Raw genomic sequence first — 21,500 nt, 5'->3', positions numbered from 1 at the left:
AGTTGGGTGTTAAATATGCAAATAATGTTTTTCATGAATAAATTTGCATATTTTATTCATAATAAATTTTTAAAAATTATTTACAGAATATTTTTTTACATCAAGTAGCTTGTAGCTTATGTGGTAAGGATTGTGCGTGCCAAATTTCGCAATTGGGACCTTTCGCAAACCTCACGGACGCTAATATTAGGGTCCTCTAACACAAAAGTTGACGCTTAATCATACACTTGATTTTTAAGATTGATTGTACATTATAGTCAATTGAATCAAACGTAGAAAACTGCTCTACAATCAATGCTAAGCTTTGTGTTACAGGGGGGTTACAGGCCCTACAGATCTGCTTTTCGTGTGCAAAATCCTTTCCTGCGACAGCCACACCATACATGCATGTATTACGACTGATAGTCATCGTAGATTATGACATATGGATAAGAAAGTGGTTTTTCAAACAAATCGAGTACAGGAAAAAGTTACTGAATTAAGGCTTAGATATAGATCATTACAGTCCATCAAATCGATATTGCATTTAATGTGGATTATTGATGGATCACTGGCAATTGATTCCATGGGTCAGATCAGCTCTCCAGCCGGAACCATTTCGCAGCGTTGATATGTACACAGCATGCAGTAGGCCAAATTTGTCTGAACTTCTGTCGATGTTGCGGGTTTTTTTCTTTTTTTTACTCCTTCTACACAAACGAAATGCCTCTAGCACACAATGTAATGGGCATTACGTTTTACTTTCCCCAGAAATGGGGGATTAGATTCAAATTCCCGGGGGGACCACTTCCATTGATAAGTGGATAACAGGCGCGACCATGGGGTTTTGAAAATCACCCTAAACAAGGGAAGCAAGTCTTTTCCAGATTATGAAATGCATCTCTTACAAGTATTTAGCTTGTAAAACCCTACAAGTATTGGAAATATATCCCCCTTTTCAGTATTTTAAACATCGTTTTTTGACACCCTTATAACGTTACATAGGCCTATACGTAACGTACTTGCCCACTCTTTCCCTTTTTACGCGTGGTCGCGCCTGGTATCCACTCTTCAATGAAAGTGGGCCCCCTGGGCGGCCTCTCGAGCTCTGGGCGGAATCAAATGTGGCTCTGGAAAGTCGTCCTAAATCGGATATATCGCTGTTACCATAGTAGCAACCAGAATTTTGAACACGGAACGCAGTTTGAATGTTTCCGTTCCAGATGCGAAACGAAAAAAAAATCTCATGTCACACAATTTGCATAGCAGGACAGAGTTTTACGACTATGACGATGGGCCCAAAAGTCTCTTCCAGAATCAACTACCGTTGTAAATAAGCGTTCGCGTTCTCGAACGAAAGGTCGGGAATATCGCGTGAACGGCGGCTGAGATCAGAAGGGGGGCATCATGCCCCCCCCCCCCTCCCCCCAGTCCTCAATACATCTCAAATAGCCCAGTCCTTTTAGGGTTAACCAATGACTTATTTGATGTCTGCTATTGTGTTTTTCTTTATCTAATCTTCTATGAGAATGGAGTGATCCCATCCTTTATTCTTTTCTGTGTTTTATTATGGTGCTTTCACATTTCCTCTATGGTGGCTGAATGGAAAATTTGATAACCGCCGTTATGATTTTTATACCAGTTATATGTTTGTGCTCATATAAAATTACTGTATCTTAAAATTGGTTTGTTCATTTATCTTAAAATTGGTTTGTTCATTTGTAGGTGCCCTGCCACCCGACATGAGCTACATTGCCCTTGCCCGACATGGCAACGAGAACTACATCTTTGCTTTGTTGACTGGATACTGTGATCCACCTGCTGGAGTAGAGATCAAGGGTGATCTATATTACAATCCATACTTCCCTGGACAAGCTATTGGCATGGCTCCTCCTATCTACAATGAAATCATTGAATTTGAAGATGGTGAGTCACAAAATATGGTTGCAGCAAACAAGGATTTCATGATGAAGTCTTGAGAATCGTGATTGATTTTTACCATCAAATTGTAGATGTAGATCTGGGTCATTTACATTAAATCATTCAATTCTATTCAATTCAAAAATGGTTTGAGAGAAACATGAACATGTATGGCAACCAAAGGCTGAATAAAGCATGCATACAATTAAAAAAGATAGAACAAAACAATATTTTTTCATTACATTAAGTTACATTATAACAAAAAGATGATACCAAGAAATGGTCAGGATTGCTGTAAAACAAACATTATAGACCTAAAATTAGGAGTGGGCTATTTCCCGGCTGTACATGGGTCAAAATACTTTTTTGGTCATTTTAATATGGCAATAGTTTTTATTTATTCCTTGTAATGTATCTGAGCATGAAATGACAATATTTTTTGTCTCCGGTCGGAGAAAAAATTTTGCTGGGCCAAAACCAAAATTGCCGTCAAAACCCCCCCAAATTGCAGTTTTGGCCACAACTTCTTAATTTGGTGGTCTTTTCCTCTGGTTTTGGTGTCTATTCATATGTTTTAGGAGCAGGCAATTTGTTTTTCTTAAAATGAGTACTTATAAACCATTATTTGTAGAGTTTAAAGGTGATTTTACCTAAATTTACCAATTTTATACCCTTTTTTCAGCCAAACTGTAGAGTTCGTCATTTTGTTGTTCTTGTGGATATTAGACAATGAGAGCTCCAGATTAGGAAGCAGCTACATACATATTGCTTTTATTCCTAGAGCTACTTTGGGTTTTAAGGATATTTGTGAAATATATCTTATTAAATAAAACAAATGTCATTTATCCATACCTGCCAACCATTCCGATTTTGGCGGAATTATACCGATTTTTCGACCTCCATTCCGAATTCCGAATTATAAAACCAAAATTCTGATTTTGGGGTTAATCAATTTAGTGTTGAAATTATTGGAACGGCTGGATGATGCGACTAACGCATGCACGGCTGTAAGATGCGACTAACTCACAAACGACTGGAGCGCACGGCTACTCAAATACACAGTAAACGGCACGCAATCACTGCTAAGTGCGCAGTTCCATTGCAAATGCATGTGACAATAACGAGCATACACGCAACGGCCGCACTTAGAGCCCTTCATTTTGAGGTGTTGTCGTATTCTTCATGTTTTTAATTATTTTCTTCGATGTTAGCTTGACTTTCGGAAAAAAATGGCGGCTGACATCGGCTAGCGAAAGTGCCAGTTTTTAGTGAGGACATGTTTTCACAATCAACAAACATCAGAAAAACCGTGAAAATTTCACTTTTTTTACCCCTTGTTTCCTAACTACGATGTCAAGAATCACCGATGGTGATATTTTTTAGAGAGTCAAAAAGGGGCCTAAGCTTTCGATCCTAGCAGAATCTTCGTCGGAGGCAAAATGACAAACATATAAAGTGGAACAACCATAATATAGACCACAGACAAGCTACAGCAACACTAGAAACAAGGAGACAAAAGGGGCATTAGTGAGTAGAGAAGACCAATCACGTTAGTGAAGGGGATGAAAGAAAAGGAGTAGGCAGACACAAAGGGAAGTTAGTGTAAGTAAGGCCAGTAAAAGACCTCAAGCTAAGAGGGATTAAGATAATGAGGCAGGCAACATCAAACAGGATCTGGAACAAAACAGTGATAGAGGGTATGAGGAAGAGATGAATAACAAGATAATTAGTGAGAGGTGGGTCAAACAGGTTACAAAGAAAGGCATAATAAACTGGTGCATAAGAGTGGGGAAAAAAAGGAAAAGAATGGGGAACAACTGGTAATGTGCAAAAGACATATAAAAGGCATTAAACAAACTAAGAGAAGAAGGTAAGTGTAAATATGTAATTGAGAAAAAGAGGAAGCAAATTGCCTAAAAAGGTAAAAGCAAATATAGAAGAGAGGGGGTGTATTATGAAGAAATCATAGGATACATGTAAATAAGCAAATGTGGTAAATCTAAAAGAGGTGAGTGGAGAAAAAAAAAAAATATATATAATAATTATTATATCGCCTGAATAAGGAAGGAAAAGTGGGAGGAAAGTAGAGGAAGAAACTATAATGTAACTATTCAAAAGAGCTGAGGGGAAAAATTATATGTATATATAAATTGAAAGTGGATAGGAAAGAATAATCAGTCGTTCCCCTCTTGGATGTTCAGGCCATGAGGTTGGGTGGTGCGAAGTCGTCTCATCCAGAGCTTCTCTCTGCTAGTACGGACCGAGTCAGGACGGGTACCTAAAGATTTGATGCCCTGTAGCATCATGTCAGTGATGGAGTGGTTGGGGAGGTTAAAATGGCGGCCAACTGGAGTGTCCAGCTTTGCTGTGTTGACGGTGGATCTGTGCCCGTAGAATCGTTTCTTGAGTGTGGTCTTGGTTTCCCCTATGTATTGTACCCTACAAACTCTGCAAGTGATGAGATATACAACATTAGTGGTAGTGCATGTGATGTTGCCCTTGATTTGGTGAGACAGGCTGGTGGAGTTGCTGGTGAAAGTGTCGCCCTCGTGAAGGTGTATTTCACATATGATGCACCTGTTGCTGGTGCATTTGAAGGTGCCATGCTGTATGGGAGAAGAATGGTTAGTGAGGGAGGGTACTTCAGCACGAACAATGAGGTCCCTGAGATTTGGTGGGCGTCGGTATGCTAGAAGGGGAGTATCGGGAACGGCCTGTTGGAGACGATCAGAAGTGTGTAAAATGTGGTGGTTATCACAAAGGATTTTGCGGAGAGGGGGTAGATTGGGATGGAAGGTGGTCACAAGCGGTATTCTGTCGGTAGTCTCCTTGTCACTTTTAGGTTTGAGAACTTCAGATCTGGGGAGAGAACAAACTTTGTTAATTGCGAAATATGGTGATTTAGGTAAAAAAAACTTTGTTAATTGCGAAATATGGTGATTAAGGTTAAAAAAAAATCACTTTTTATTCGAGGTAATGCCCATGTCGGATGGTTTTGTAGAGTGGGAGTGAGTTAGAGAATGTGTAGTGTACGTGTCTAGAGTGTGTTGGTGATTTCAGTGGTCTATGATTGCTGAGTCTGCATGCTGGGCCAACGCGGCCGGGCTGCATTGATTAACGGCTGCACACCAACGCAGTTACTCTTTTAGATCTATCCCTACGCAATTTTAACATTGATCTGTACTTAATTTTTTCGAATAATTGTCAAATTTTTGAGGAAGGAAGGAGATTTTCAACCCTGGGTTTTCATTTTTTGATCTCAGTTGAGCCTTCGGAGTCGAACACCAAATCTACTTGCTTCGCTTGCCTAAACTCCCGGCGTCCGCCGAGTTGCTGCGCCTCAGCCTCCCTGTCTCGCCGGCAAACCGCAAGTGCTGTGGTGGGTGAGGGTCTGGCGCATGCAGCCGTTAGTTTCGGCTCCGTATTTGTCATGGTTGAAAATCTGCTTTCTTATACCAACAAACACTTATCCATTGTAGGTTATGATATAACCTTGTCCTCAGTCAGTAACCCCTGTGTGGTGAAATAACATGAATAAGATTGTCAATGTTTGGCTTATTTCCCCTTGATGCATGATTGCATTGATGATGTAGGCTGGATAAATAGACGTTTGATTTTTGGGCACGTCAGTTTTTAATAAAATAGGGCTAACTTAAATCTAAATTCATCATAAAAAATATGCCCTGTCCCAAAATTCAATTGAATTCTTGAAATTATTTTTTTTTCTAATTAAAAAGAGAATCTGTATCTGCATCAATCTCACTTTCCACCAATAGAGGGCCTCACAAAAATATGCTCAAAATTCAAGTTTTTGAGAGCTTTGGTGAACAAGAAAAATTATTCCTTACAGATTTAAATGAAAACAAATCACAACTGAATGAAATTGGGTGGGGTTTTGTCACAAAAGTGATATTTTTAAAGACCTTTAAAAAAAATTTAATTGATAAATTAAGGTTGACTCTACATGTAGGTCATCCTCTGGTGTGGTAATGAGAGTAAATTTGCTTTAAAAAGTGTAGGGAAATGCTACTGTTTGTATATCGTATAGCCCCTATGGATAAATGACATTTTCTTTTATTTGGTAAGATATTTTTCGCAAATATCTGTAAAACCCAATTTAGAGGAATAAAAGCAATATAGCTATATGAAGCTGCTTACTACTGTCATGATTGTTCAACTGGTAACGTCTAATATCCAAGAACCACAAGATGATGAAACCTACTTTTTTACTGAAAAATGGCTCTAAAAATTTGTAAATTTAAAGGGATGGCCCAGGCTCGAGATATTAATATTTCAATAAATAGAATAAAATTCACAGAGCAAAATGATGAAAATTTGATTAAAATCGGGTAGCAAATAACAAAGTTATTTAATTAAAAAAACAGTTCTAGGCATGTCATATGAATATTCATTAGGTGGGCTGATGATTTCATATCCCCACTTGTTCTTAATTATATTTTATTATATGAAATTAGGTTTTAATCAAAATTTCTCTACCAAAAATTAAAACAATTTGATTGACAACTGATTAAGGGCATTAGCTATTCATTGTTGCAACTTATTTTATCATAATGGAGACATATCATTTACACATGTATGAAAAATTAAACATTTATGATTTCATGTAATAGCATAAGAAAAAGGAAAGTGGGGATGTGACAACATCAGCCCACCTAATGAATATTCATGATGATGTGCATATAACTGTTTTCACAAAATATTGTTAAACTTTAAAATTCAATAACTTCGTTATTTGTTATCCGACTTTGATGAAATTTTCAGCATTTCGCTCTGTGAATTTTACTCTATTTATTTAGATATAAATATTTTTAGCCCGGACCATCCCTTTAAGTAAAATCACCTTTTATCTCTACAAATAATGGTTTATAAGTACTAACTTTAGGAAAAACACATTGCCTGCCCCTCAAAACGTATAAATAGACACCCAAACCCAGCGCGCGATTCTGGCACTGGTCCGACGGTCCCAGACCAGTAAAATACAAAAATAGCCAGATTTACTGGTCTGACAAGACCAGCAAAAAATATGATCATACTATAAAATGATATTTTCTCCTCCAAATGATAAAAGTGGCTTTTACATCTTAAAAAATGGCTTTCCAAAATTGAGAAATGGTTCTCATGTATTATTTAGTGTATGTGTGTTTGTTGGTACTTTTTTTTTTGGGGGGGGAGGCAATAAAAGACAGCAAAATAAACAAGTCTTTTGTGTGTTTTTATTTATTTTGGGGGACCAGTAAATTTTTGGTTCCAACCAGTGGAAAATGGAAAACTGGGTATCTACTGGTCCGACATTAACAGGTCGGACCAGTAGAAATAAAGGGTTAGTGTGGAGCCCTGCCAAACCAGATAATGAGACCAACAAATAAAGAAGTTGTGGCTAAAAATGTGATGGGGGGTGGCAGCCATTTTGGATTTTGGCCCGGCACAATTTTTTCTCGGACACGATGGTAAAAGGAAATACTGTTGCCACAGTAAAACCAAAAATCACCAATTTATAACCCACTTCTAATATAATTATAATGTATGTTGTCATTACTTTTAGAAGCATTATTCATGACAAATAGAGGAGATGGGGTGGAGAGTTTTGGGTATAAGGAGACAGACTAAAGAGAAAATAAGGGTTTGAAAGAGGGATAGCGAAGAAAGAAAAAGAGTTGGGTGAGGGTAGTAGAGCAGAGTTTAATATTACAATAATTGCAAGGAAATAAAGAAAATCAAACAAAAGCATGAACATATAGCAACATATTGTATTCTCCTAGTTACAAGGTTGAGAGATTCAATTCAATTCATTTATTAACCATATAAAAAAATATTTAAATACAATGTAAGATAACATAATATATAAATGCATAAATGTGACAAAACATACAAAAAATAAATATACAACAAATAAATATAATTTATACATTCATGTAAAAGAAAAATCAACATATGGTAAGAGGCAACCAAAAAGATTAAAATCTTGGAAGGCAGTTGCCCCTTTACAAGTATTCAAACAATCATTAATTATCATAACGTAATCATTATACATTCACACATCAAACACAGAATCACCCACACCCAACACACATCCATGACCCATTGCACTCAAACAAAAGAGAGAGAAAGAGAGAGGGGGGAGGAGGGTACATGTATGTTTAGAAAAGGGAATCAAGATGAATAACCACTAATTAATTGTCTTTTAAGTAAAATTTTAAATGAGGAGGCAGTTGAACAAGAACAAATTATAGGATCTAAATTGTTATAAATTCTAGGTCCTGCATGTTTAAAAGAATTATAAATTTGATTATTAGAGGTCAATGGAAAATGAAAATGAGAAGCTGAACGAGTATTATACTGGTGAAAATCATTATTATAATTGAAAAAATTCATAATGTTTACAGGTGCCATTTCCTGTTTAATATAATACATCAAAACTGCAACTTTAAATTCATAAATATGATAAATATATAGGGGAAAGAAAAGGAGGGATGGAAGAAGAATAAAGAAGAGAACATGTAGAATAACACCAATCAAAATACAAAAACACATCAAATCTTATACCCCCAGGTGCATAACAATTTCATGAATTTCTTGCAAAAAAAAGATTAGCTTTGAATTGTTTACTAATGTACATGTATAGATTAACATGCATGGAATCTAAGATCACTAACACAGATAGCTCATGTTGAGACAGTGTATTATTATTGCTAGGAAAAAGACCAAACTTTTGGTTGGAATGCCATGCTGATTTTCCTGATTTCTCAGTATTTTACACAGTTTTAAACAGAATCATTTGGTATAACACTTTGGTCGTCATCCTACAGGATTCCTTTTGAACTCCTTTGATACTGGGTCAACTGGTATTTATCCACGGTCAGATCAGTAGCATTGGTTTTGTTAGTTTTACAAGGTAGAATCTTTCTTGGTCAAAAGCACAATCAGCTTGCGCAACTGTGTGACATGAAATTTTGAAAAATATCCCCTTTCTTGTTTTCTATTTATTATAAATTTCTCTTCTGTTTACACAATATCTTTAAAAAAGGGTTACAATAAACATACACAAATTTGAGCATATTATATTTAGTTTTTGATGATGTGCTGGTTTCTAATCAAACACCTGACCCAACATGTCCCTACTGTATAATAAGCATAGGTGTTGGTCAATGACAGACTATTCAAAGTTCAAGTTACAATCCATCGTAAGTACACCCCATATGATAACCAAAACTGAGACCAGTTCAAAGCAAATTAACAAAGTCAATATGAATTTTTATGGGTTATAGTAAATTTGTGGATAAGCGGTTATGTTAAGGTTGTTGTATAATATAACAGTAAGTCATTCATTCTAAGTAGGAATATTTTACATCTAGAGTCTTTTTATTAGGGTCCTAGTGGTGTTGACGCACAAGTTTAAAGGACTTTCACACCGGGCCTGCATAGAGTTACGTATTATTATATCATGCAGTCAGAGGTCACATGGTAATGTCAAGGGTAATTTCATGTCAAATTTTAAAGTTTACATGAAATAAGATTTTACTATTTGACATTTACACTTACGTCTTGATACAAGAAATTCTTCTTACAAAACAATGAGATTTTTAAAATTCCCCATTCTAAAAAAAGATTTGCGAGCACCATGTTGTGTAGCTGGATCCATCTGCAATACCTGTTGCCTGGTCAGCTGTGAATTAGCGTAAAGGAAATTATACACGTGGGACTTAAAGATAAATGCCAGTTGTGGTAACGATTTCAAAATGAGTACGTACAGAATCCAATAAAATGACCACCAAAGTGTCCGTTTGTATAAAAAAAAAAATATGTGCCAAATGATTCTGGAAGAAATTGTATAATTGCTGAGAAATTAGCAAATAAGCACAGGATTTGGGTCAAGTGTCGGGCCGAAATTCAAAGCAATAATAATACACTGTCCCACGTGCACTTATCTGTGTTGGTGATCTTCAGTGTGAACATTTTTCAGCGTAGATTTCAAGATTTCACAAAGTTCAGTTTATGTAACTGTACCAGATCTAGATCCTTGATGATATAATGACAATTAAGCCTGGTTTTACAGACTCTCTATTGAAATCAGTGTTTACTGCAACTACTTTCATTTATCTTTAAGTTATAAATCTCAAGCTTAATAAACATAAATTGAAAGCTTAGGTTTGATTTAAAACAACAGATTTTGTCTCTTGAGTGATAGAATGATAAGGTATTCTTCCAATTTTACCCCCCAAAATGTATATTTGTTTTCACGGAATATTCTTAATGGAAAAAATGCCCCCTCTGAAAAAGTTTGTTTTCTTCCTTGCTCTTGTAGCTCTGAATATCACGTGATCGCATATTCAACAATCATATATTTGTCAAAAAATTTGAAGGTGGTCAGGGGTAAAATAAGAACCCATTATAATTAAGCCATAGTATTGAGAGTATTGTATTTGTATTGAAAGGACACATTCATAATACAGAAAATATACAACGATATTAACATAAGATTATCTGCTATCCAACATTGATCCATAATATTTCAGATAAATGCTCATGAATTATCTAGAATTTTATTGAATTCAACTTCACTCTTATACAGGCACTCCAGCCACAATGGGACAGATTGCTAAAGATGTGAGTACCTTCCTTCGTTGGGCATCTGAACCAGAACATGATGAACGCAAGAGAATGGGTCTGAAGGTAAATCCTCATATCTTTAATACTGGTTATTTCCTTAACCTTAAAAGGACTTGGGGCGGGCTGCTTTAGCCCCCCTCAACATTTTTTGCGATAAATCCACCCCACAAATTTTTTTTGATCACGTCGCTCACTGACTATTTACTTTCAAGTAAAGCAACTTTTGAGACCAAAGTTGTGACCCCGGGTATGCTGTTTCAAAATTATGCAACATGTCGTAAGTGCATGCCGACCCAAAATTGCTGATAAACGTGAATTTGTGTACAAACCCAATGCAAATAGTGTTTTTAGCCAAAATTCATAAATGTATTATTTTTCCATTTACGGATTAAAATCAATTAATGTCATCTGAATTATGGTCAAACTAAAGTCCCCAACAATGTCCATTGAAAAAAACAGTAAAAAACAAAAAAGTCAGAAAACAAGGACATACATTTGAAATTTTGAAAACAAAATACATAAGAAAATAAATGTGGTGTTGAAATTTTTTAAAGTCTATTTGATCAGTTTCCTATAAAGAGTCTGATTAAAAAATTAGCATTTTAGGGGCATTATTTATATTATTAGAATAGAGTAAAATTTTCATTTTACACATAAATTAGCATAATTGATTAGCATTGACATTTTTCGCAGAATTGAATCTTAAAAATTTGTAGATTCTGCCATGGGTAACGCTCGAGCCAATTTTTGTCGCGATTGCGTGATCAACAGCCGAGATCATAGGGAGCTTCTTAAGGCCACCGCACACCTTACGACCCGACTGGTCTGCGACTGAGTGAGGGGAGATGAATCGCAAGGTGGTCATAAGCCTCGACAGCGCACACCTTGTGATCCGACTACCACGCTGTCTGCGACTCACGCATGCGCTTTTTGCTTTTTGCCATAACAACTGAGAAAATGTGCTTACTACTGCGTATGCGCGTTGTTTATCATATACGCGTCGTACAACTCTGCTTTCTGATTGGCTGGAAGTTGGATTGAGCTTGCGATCCAGTCATAAGGATTCGACATGTCAATCCTTCTGATTTTCATTGCGACTTGTCTCTGACCGGTCTGCGACTATCAAGCTGTCAAGAGCTGTGACGTCACATCTCCCCTCACTCAGTCGCAAGCCAGTCGTAGACCAGTCGGGTCGTAAGGTGTGCGGTGGCCTTTAGTCATCAAAATAGCCCATTCTATTCAGGGTTTATTCTGGAAGAATTATTACAAAGAAAGGTGTCCATTGAACCCAATTACACTGCGGTTCTGGCCTGAAGCCGGCCCGAAGCATAGTAATTGGTCATGACTCAGACTTTTTGTGTGTTTATGTATTGCTTTGTTAGGGTTGTCCAGAAGTGAAGGTTTCATATCACTTGATGCACAGTCAATACTGGTGTGTGATGTCAGGATGTCTTTTACTTAATAAAAAGCAATCTTGTCATTTATGATTGAAATAGTGCCACTGGCAATTTCCATTCAATAACACACAAACATCAAGCTGATTTGATTTTGAAATTATTTATCATTTACAATTAAATGTGCAGAACTAGAAAGCTATTTTGATATTTTAACTAAAAAATTAATTGGTCTCGCTTCAGTGGTTTTGATCTATTTAATCTACTATGTAAGAGTGGTTCTTTTCAGCCCGTTCCAAGTGCTGTATGTTCTGCACTGTCTAGCAAATCAACCTGTTTTTATTATTCAGAATCTGACCAAGGAATTCTCTATGTTCTAACCAGGAGAATCAATTCACAATCTTGAGCATGTTCAGAAAGGCAAGAAATGTGCTTGACAGTCATTTCCAAGTTTGCTATAATAGGAAATGTACACCGATGAAGACAATAGGCATGCCTATCATGCGTGATACAATGTTTCACTTATATTTCAACAACTGCATTCTTGGTTTCATTTCTATTTGATAGTATTAAGTTTCTGGGGTCAAATCAATTTGAATTTTATAAAACATAGTGATTTTCAACTGTTAATATTTTAGCAAAGTGTGATACACTTGTGGTTTGTCCTTCATTGTCCAGCTTACTGTATTCATTCATATTTTATTTCAGGTTGGTGTAATGATACTATCAATCAAACTTCATGGGCAGACATTCACCACTGTTACTGAACAAAATGTGTATCTAAAACTGCTGAACCAAGACCAATGAAATTTGTTGGGAAATGAAATTTTCAGAGAAGTTATAAATATGAAATGAACTCTCTAGTTCTGCACATTTAATTGAGAATAATACTTTAATTTAGATTTATTCATCGGTATGACAGACATTTTTGGGGACATGCTGTACATTAAAAATTTGGTACTGCCATTATTAATGAGTAGAGAGTACATTTTATAGGTATTTTAAAGATAATGCATTTAGACAAATGAAGCATTTTTGTAACATAACAAGTCCCCCCCCCCCCCCACCCCTGGGTATGCAATTCAAAATGGCAGGTTATATAGGGGAAAAGGGTCCATGCTGAAAATTATGCTTTTGAACAAATAGAGTTCAATCAGACAAACGAAACACTGAAAATTTCATTGAAATTGGATGATGAATGAAAAAGTCATGACATTTCAAAGTTTTGGATTATTCTTGTGAATTAGTCTTCAGATTGTGCAATAAGCAAGCTGATGAAGCCATGTTCACTATTTTTCTAAGAATAGATTAAGCACTTTTATACTGTGAAACTGTAAGTTAATCATTTGCTAAAATTCATTTTTTTACAAGGGAGATTTTTTCTTTTTACACACGAAATATTTATGATTTCATAAAATTAAAAAAAAAGCAAAGTTGGGGCATGACATTATTAACCCATCTATTGCATATTCATGATGGCATGTATATAACTGTTTTCACAAAATAAAGCTAAAGGTTAAAATTCAGACTTCATTATTTTCGATCACATTTGTATTACATTTTCAGCCTGTAATTCTTACAGCTGTTAAATATAGTGACTTTTGTTATCACATATTCACACTCTAAAAATCTACTAACCAAGTTGTTGAAGATTAAACTTTCAAAAATTCTAAATGTTTGTTTTTAAACATTTCTTAGTTTTATAGTATGTGCATGTTTTTTTACAATTCTGATACCTTTTCTTAAAAAAAAATCTTTTTGATCCCTTGTAGGCCTTGATGATTCTGAGTTTGCTTCTGGGAGTTACCTACTACACTAAGAGGCATAAGTGGTCTGTTCTCAAGTCTCGCAAGCTAGCGTATCGTCCAACAGCATAATTCCACTATCTAATATCACCTAATAAATCCTAGTATGAAGTCATCCCATCAAACATCTGACCTCACTGTGTATATGACTAGTAATATTCTCTTTGGTATCAAATACTTCACCACTAGTCATGCTGTCATTCATCAAATGTAGAAAAATGATAGATTGGATACCCAGGAGATGGAATTTGATTACTGTTATCTACATTAGTCAATGGAACATAGATATCTTGAAGATGTCATGAACACACTTTTTTTTCTTCAGGGAAATGCTTTTCAGGGCTTGAAATGTCTAAAAAGTTGCATTCATCAAACATTTATGACACATTTGCAAATTTTTACAAAAAGACAGTGGTGTAAGACATTGGTTCATTTTCTTTAAATCCAGATAGATGTCAGTAAATATAGGAGCTGATGACTGAACTGATGCTCAATCACGATGAAATCATTTTTACATAAAAATTCTGCAATGTCTTTTCCTATAATTGACGCAGTCCTCATTTAACTGTAAAGCCGTACTGAAAATTTGTCCAGCATTTCATCTTTAATCACCCTGATAATACTAATGATTATGTGTCATCCAATCAGTTTTTATCTTTGTGCACTATCTTTGGCACTGTAAATAAGAATTTATTTAAGTGTTCCTGATTAATATGCCGAATTTCTGGATCTCTGTGGAACTGCTGAGCAAGAGGGTGATGTATTTCTACTGTCCATAGATTTATTCATTTACTTTGATTATTGTAAGAAATTTGCACCTATATTTGAAATATTGTTGAGTTGTTGAGGTATGTCCAACAACAAAGAAAAGTGTGTTAACTTGAAATCTCACTTTGTTTTTCTTTTGAGTTTTGAGGTTGTTTCAACATCAGTTTTTTTTTTCTTTTCTATATTTTTTTTTGAGAGAAAGAGAAAAGAGGAGGGAAAGGTAGAGAGGAAAGAAGTAAAATGAACAGAAAAAAGAGACGAAATCTTAATCCATACATAATAAAAAAATTTACTCTGACTAGGAATATCCTTGTTGAAGGTATATTCTTATAATCGTTGATTACTATACCCTAAACAAGGATATTCTCATTTTCGCACAAATACTATACAGTGTGTCCCAGAAAAAAGGAAACCGGGAATCCCACATCTTTTTCTTCAAAAGCAAATGAATTATGATACAATGTATCTAGTTTACATAATCATATATATCAATTATTCCTCTTTATTTTGATACCTGATATGTGACGAATACTTAACGCATTAATGAGCAAAACGAGTTTGACATTTTAATGTCAAAACCAGGTTGCATAGAAAAAATGGACAAGATTGGGTCGTGATACAACGAACGTGCTTATTCGACTATTGGCTGATCAGCATTTCTTTTGTATTCTTTTTAAGATTCTCTCACTAATCCCTGAAATATGAAAGGATTCAGATTCACACATGAATTTCTGCGCAAATCGTTTCTGACATGCCTCAGTATTTATTGTTTGTAATTTGTCATGTGTGAACGATTTGCTAAGCTGTTGGTTTCAAATCAGAGAGAGCTTCCAATCTTGCCATGAGCATCAAATTCAAATTATTATTTATTATTTATTTCTGTTTTCTTTAGACAGGGTGGTCTCTTCAGTACATAAAAACTGCTTTTCGAGAGAGCCCTGTAATAATGGACAAAATAGTAAATTATATTTAATAATTGTGAAATCTATCTCTGAAAAAAGGAAACCAAGATTCAGTATAAATTTTTCCTATCATGACCATAAATTTAAATGGCCATAAAATAAAAGTACATGAATGGAAAGATATACTTCTCATCTTTCATTTGAGACCAATCTCAACCATCATTATGCATGCATGACTGAGTTAGAACAATGAAAAGTGGTATCAAATTTCAATTTGCACGAGCAAATAATGATTTTGAGTGACTTTTGCTGCCTTTTACTGCTATCTCTTTTGAAAACAAATTGTATAACTTGAATATCCATTTTTTCCTCTTCCATATGAGACCTTAAAATATGAATTTCGCAGGGTTGGGAAAAAGTTGCATGAAAATATGATGGATTTCTACCAATTCGACAGATCGCTGAAAAACAACCACTTCATTTTCCCCAAATAAGCAGCAGCAATAGGCTAACGGTGAATGCTGTTCAGGCCAGGGAAGGAAAGCCCTTTATTGTTCCGGACTGGAGTCTATGGCTATGAGAATTCAATATTACAATGGTAATTATTTTGATAATTGTTATCTCAAACTTCTCTCAGTCACAGAGGCGGCAGATTATGTTTGGCGTGGCGCAGCAGAAAGGGGGTACATCACTTGTACGCCCCTCTCGACGGGACGTGTTATATTATCACGCTTGGTGTCCGTCTGTCTGTCTGTCCGTTCGTTAACTTTTCCTTGTAAACGTGATAACTTCGATTTAACTTAACCTAGGCTCATATCATTTGGTGTGTATGATACAAGCATGGAAAGCCTATTGATTTTGAGGTCAAAGTCACAGTGACACATTTTCATCTTACCCTTCTGCAGTCCTTGTAAACATGATAACTTCAATTTAACTTAACCTAGGCTCATATAATTTGGTGGTGTGTATGATACTAGCATGAATCCCAGGAAGCCTTTTTATTTTAAGGTCAAGATCATAGTGACATGTTTTCATCTTACACTTCTGAAGTTCTTGTTAATGCGATAACTTTAGTTGAACTTAACCTAGGCTCATATAGTTTGGTTTGTATGATACTAGCATAGATCCTAGCAATTCTATTGATTTTGAGGTCAGAAGGTTAAAGGTGAAGTCGCCATCTTCCACTTTTCTTGCTTGACCAATAGCTAAATTTTTCCTCATTACAGACGGGCGTATTATGTGCTCGCCTTAGCGACACTCGTGTTACAATTGAAGGGGAGAAAACCATTTTCTTCTTTTGCTTTAAGTGGGTCACCTCCCCCCCCCCCTATTTAACATTCCACTGCCTCGTCCCATCATTTCAAGCCAACCATATAAGCACACTCACCGTGCATTCACAGGTAGCCCATTGTCTGCCGCTTTGTTGGAAATGCACGTTTTTCAAAGATCTGTCCAATGGGTGGAAATCAAGCATGTTTTCATGCAACTTTTTCTCAACAATGGGTCGATCATATTTTATGCACGAGGTATAACATGAAAGATGAAAAAATGAATATCAAAGTTATGAACTTCTTTTTTGAATAAATAGCAGTAGAAGCCAGAAAAACTCACTCAAATTTGTAATTTGCTCGTGCAAATAGAAGTTTGTTAGCACCACTTTCCATTGTTTTTAACTCAGTCATGCATGCATTATGAACATTGAGATGGACCTGAAATGAAAGAGGAAAAGTGTATCTTTTCATTGATTTACATCTTATAAAGCAAATCTATAATTTTGATGGTAGAAAATTACATGGAATTCCAGTTTCCTTTGTATAGTAGGCCTATTGGGGATTGGGTTCAGCCAGTTTTAGATGCAGTCTTATGGCCCTGGTTGGGGATTCCATTTCGGATTTGGATATTTCATGAGCTTTTTTATCAAGGCCGTTAAGGAATTTCAAAGTTCAAATTTCCACATCTAATTAAAATATACAAATACAGATTCATTTGCAGATATACACTTTAATAAACCTTAAAATTAAACTTCAATTTGAAATCATGATGTGATGGTAATTGACAAAGGACTATTAAGGTTATTCCCAAAGATATTTGATTCAATAAAAAATTTGTTTGAAATGCAAAATTGAAAAAAACAAACGCACACATAACATGTTTTTCTCATGGATGCTCCACTCTTCAGCAGCAGTGACCCTCCTTTACTTTTTGTGATTTACATATCCACTGTCTAGCTTCAATTTCCGTTGAACACTTCATTCATTTCTACCTTTTGCATCAACACCTTCAGCTTTTTCAGTGCCTTCCCTGTCGACGCTGAATGTTTTGCATTGCTCCTCTAAACATTGCAGGATTGTGACAAAGAACATCCATCTAATGCCAAACATTTGCCTGCAAGTCACCAAGGATGTGCTCAACCAAAATTAAAGCTAGACACCAGTTATGTAACATTTACTTGCAAAAAGGCTAGCAGAAGGGATAACATTTCATTGAAATTTGCAGGGAAAAGATGTGAGTACCGGTAAACCGAAACCTTAAAACAAAGTTGGTTTAAAACAAAAAATTGGGAAAAAGTAGGTTTAGTACCCTTCCCCTTTGAAGAACCATGACTCTGTGACCCTAGACTACTTAGTTTTGTGAACCCAAGCAAGGTGTCAAATGAAAGTTGTCGAGTTTTTTGGTCATGCAGAATTGAAATTGCAAGAATGAATTATGTATTCTTCATAATGTTGACCTTGGGACTACTGTTACCTTTTTATAAAAACACTGTATAATCACATATTTGGGGGAATAACTGAAGTTATAATGCTAAACCCCTCCAAAAAAAAAGTTTAGAAATCTGAGTTTGGCCATTAATTTCTCCCAACTCCTAATTTTACACAATGCATAAGCTACGAAACGAGCAGAAATGGTCATGAAGAGTCAATGAAGAACATGATTCTTTTGTCTGTGTCATTAGAAATGAAAATCCCTTCAAATCAAGCCCCTGCTTCTTTTTTTGTTGTGGTTTATGCAGTGATGGTTCTGTGAAATGGCCTGAGTCGTGTTTTGAAATACCTATGCATGTTTATTATTTTGTTTGTAATGTGTTTGCTTGTGCAGAGGTGTGTTCGATTCCATGTTAATGTTGATGCTAAGGTGCATGAAAACAAACAAAACTGCTGAGAAACTCATCACCACAGAAAAAAAGAATAGCGACTTTTAATATTGTGTCATTTTGCAACTTTTGAATTTTGACCTTGTCCCACATTTCAAGGCACTGCACCATAATCATATCATGTAGGGTATCATTTTAAAGAAAATTGAACGATCTATTCTTTGGTATCAATCACACATTACTATTCACCAAAACCGAGGAGAGATTATCGATCAAAGTCAGATTTCCAAACTTTTTCTGAGGAGTTTATATATCTGTAGAGTTAATCTGCCCCCCCCCCCCCACTTATTTGAAATGGAAATTAAGAATAATACTAATCTGGATAGTATATTGCCTTATTGGAAGATATCAATGGGCAATTTCTTTTGCTTTTTATTGTATTTTTATGTCTTTTTGTCTCGCCTGCATAGCAGAGCGAGACTACAGGCGCCGCTTTTCTGATAGCAGCGGCGTAGTCAACATTGAAATCTTAACCAAGGTTAAGTTTTTGAAATGTCATCATAAGCTAGTTCATGAAACTTGGACATCCTTTACGAGTTTCAGGTCAGATGACCAAGGTCATTTAGGGTCAATGATCTTTGCCTTATTGGAGGTATTTGTTGATTTCCATCATAAATTTGAATGTTTATGGAACTGGTTCATGTAACTAGGACATAAGATTAATAAAGTATCGCTGAACATCCTTTATGAGTTTCAGGTCACATGACCAAGGTCAAAGGTCATTAAGGGTCAATGAACTTAGATTGTGTTGGGGGTATTGTGGAATTGTGATAACTTTAAGTTTATGGAACTAGTTCCTGAAACTTGGACATAAGAGTTACCATGTATCCCTGAATATCCTTTGGTCGTGTTGGGGGTATTTGTTGAATTGGCATCATAACTTAGACAGAAGACAGTTAATGGATCTACACATGTAGTTCATGAAACATCGACATAAGGGTTATCACGTATGTTTTGCACATTTTAGGTCACATGATTATGGTCAGAGGTCATGTTGGGCCAATGAACATAGTACTGTATTATACAAGTGTTTTCTATTGTGAATAAAAAAAAATTATTCAATAGCTGTTTTCGAAGTCTGCACTGTTGCCAAATTGAATCGCATAATGCAGGCATGACAGACGTTCCACTTGTTTTATATAATATACATGAACTATGCACAAAAATGAAGACACAATCGTCTATTTCTGCTCCAGAAATATTTTATTCGATATCAAACAGCCACAAAACAGAAAATGGGAGAAAATAACAATGTTAATAAAATTCCATTGTTTACAACATGACAGAAATATGGACTCACATGTACAAAGAAGCTCAATAACATTAATACTTTACACTGCATCATACATGTAATATATCAAGGGCATTTAATAGCATACATCCGAAATAAAATGTCTTATCTTTAAGTTGGGTACAGCTTCATCTATCTCTCAATATCTCTCTCTACTCATTACATTCCTCTCTCTTAAAACAAAATATAGGCACTACAGTACGTATAAAAAATAACGGGACAGATTTGAAAAGTCTATAAAAATTTTGTTTCAAATTATGATGTCTATATTTTGGTGTTAATAGGTGCTCTAAGGTCTTGTCTTTCAAATGCTATCAAAAAAATTTAGTTTCGTTCATGCTTGAGCGAACACATAATGTTTTTGTCTGGGGTTAAAAAGGAGGCTTGCACCAAAATGGCATAAAATTATAAATATGATGATCGGACTTCTTGCTAATTAGCAGACTTCCTCTTAACCTTTTCATTATCTTTGCTATAATCTTCAAACCATGCGGTCAAAATTCATTTTCAGATCTAATATTTGCTTGAATGGTTCTGTTGTTTCTTTCCCCCCCCCCCCTCAATTAAAAAAAATCATGACCAAGAACAAAAAGTGGACTGGAAATAAAAGGAAAGATAGAAAGTAAAATATGATATTATTTTCTGAATATTATGTCAAAATCTATCACAAAATTTGATATTGTAATAAAAAAGTGGGAATATTTGCGTGCTCACTTCGCTCGCTCACAACTTTTTAATACATTTTACCCGATCTGCCATATCTAACTCCTTCAAAATTGACTCAATATACCATTGTCATTGAAAGACATGAATCCCTTCCTGTTTGTCCTGTCAAGCATATAATTAAACTTGGTCAAGGAATCAATGACCCCTTGAAAAATAGATTGTCTTTTAAAGGTACATAACATAATTTGTTTCACATAATAAAAGGATTTGAATAATCACAAGTTTTCCCAATTAATAATGCAAATATTCTTGCTTGGGTTGACCAAAAATCTTCTTTTCTCAGTTACTTATGAAGGAAAATTAAAAGGTAAGAGAAGTTTAAATGAAAAAACAAAATTATTCAAGTAAATAAATAAATTTGTAAATAAAATTTGACAGCATAATTCGAAAATTGTGGCACAGATAATGAAAAGGTGAAGAGGAAGTCTCCTGATTAGCAAGAAGTCTGATCATCACATTACTCATATTCTGCAAATCTGGCGCAAGCCTCTTTTTGAACCCCTAACAAAAACGTCCCGTGTTCGCTCAAGCATGAACAAATTTTTTTTTTATTGCATTTCAAAGATAAGACCTTAGAGCACCTATTAACACCAAAATATAGACGATCATAATTTGAAACAAAAATTTTATAGACTTTTCAAATCTGTTCCGGTTTTTTTATACGCACTGTATACCTCTAAAATATATTGCCATTACAATAAATTCAAACTATCTTCATCAAATGTCATTCAATTCAATAATGATAAATTTTGACAAAAAGAATTTGTTTGATAAGATTCTTTGTTTATGATATATCAATTCCCTCCCATTTTAAAAATAAAGACATAAAGCTTTAGAAGTGATTTCTATCCCTAGAATGAGATATTCTTCAGGTAAAAGATATAAGAAAATTAAATTCATGAAATAAAGTAAAATACATATATATTATTATCTTAA

At 35.2% G+C, this 21,500-nt stretch overlaps 1 protein-coding gene across 2 annotated transcripts in view; it reads left to right on the top strand.

Annotated features, from left to right (window-relative positions):
• The window catches only part of LOC129253711 (cytochrome c1, heme protein, mitochondrial-like), a 35,902-nt gene extending 21,290 nt beyond the window's left edge, over nt 1–14,612 (top strand). For both annotated transcript variants that reach the window (XM_064095554.1, XM_054892126.2), the window contains 3 exons: nt 1,705–1,905; nt 10,490–10,590; nt 13,694–14,612. In XM_064095554.1, the coding sequence (XP_063951624.1) occupies nt 1,705–1,905; nt 10,490–10,590; nt 13,694–13,798 (407 nt within the window). In that variant the 3' untranslated portion in view covers nt 13,799–14,612. The remainder of the gene's footprint in view (nt 1–1,704; nt 1,906–10,489; nt 10,591–13,693) is intronic.
• Nucleotides 14,613–21,500: the final 6,888 nt, after the last annotated feature.

The sequence above is a fragment of the Lytechinus pictus genome, chromosome 2 (genome assembly GCF_037042905.1).
Source record: "Lytechinus pictus isolate F3 Inbred chromosome 2, Lp3.0, whole genome shotgun sequence".
Classification (NCBI taxonomy): Eukaryota; Metazoa; Echinodermata; class Echinoidea; order Temnopleuroida; family Toxopneustidae; genus Lytechinus; species Lytechinus pictus.
The sequence above is the reverse complement of the archived record's forward strand: the minus strand, read 5'-3'. Positions and strand labels throughout refer to the sequence as shown.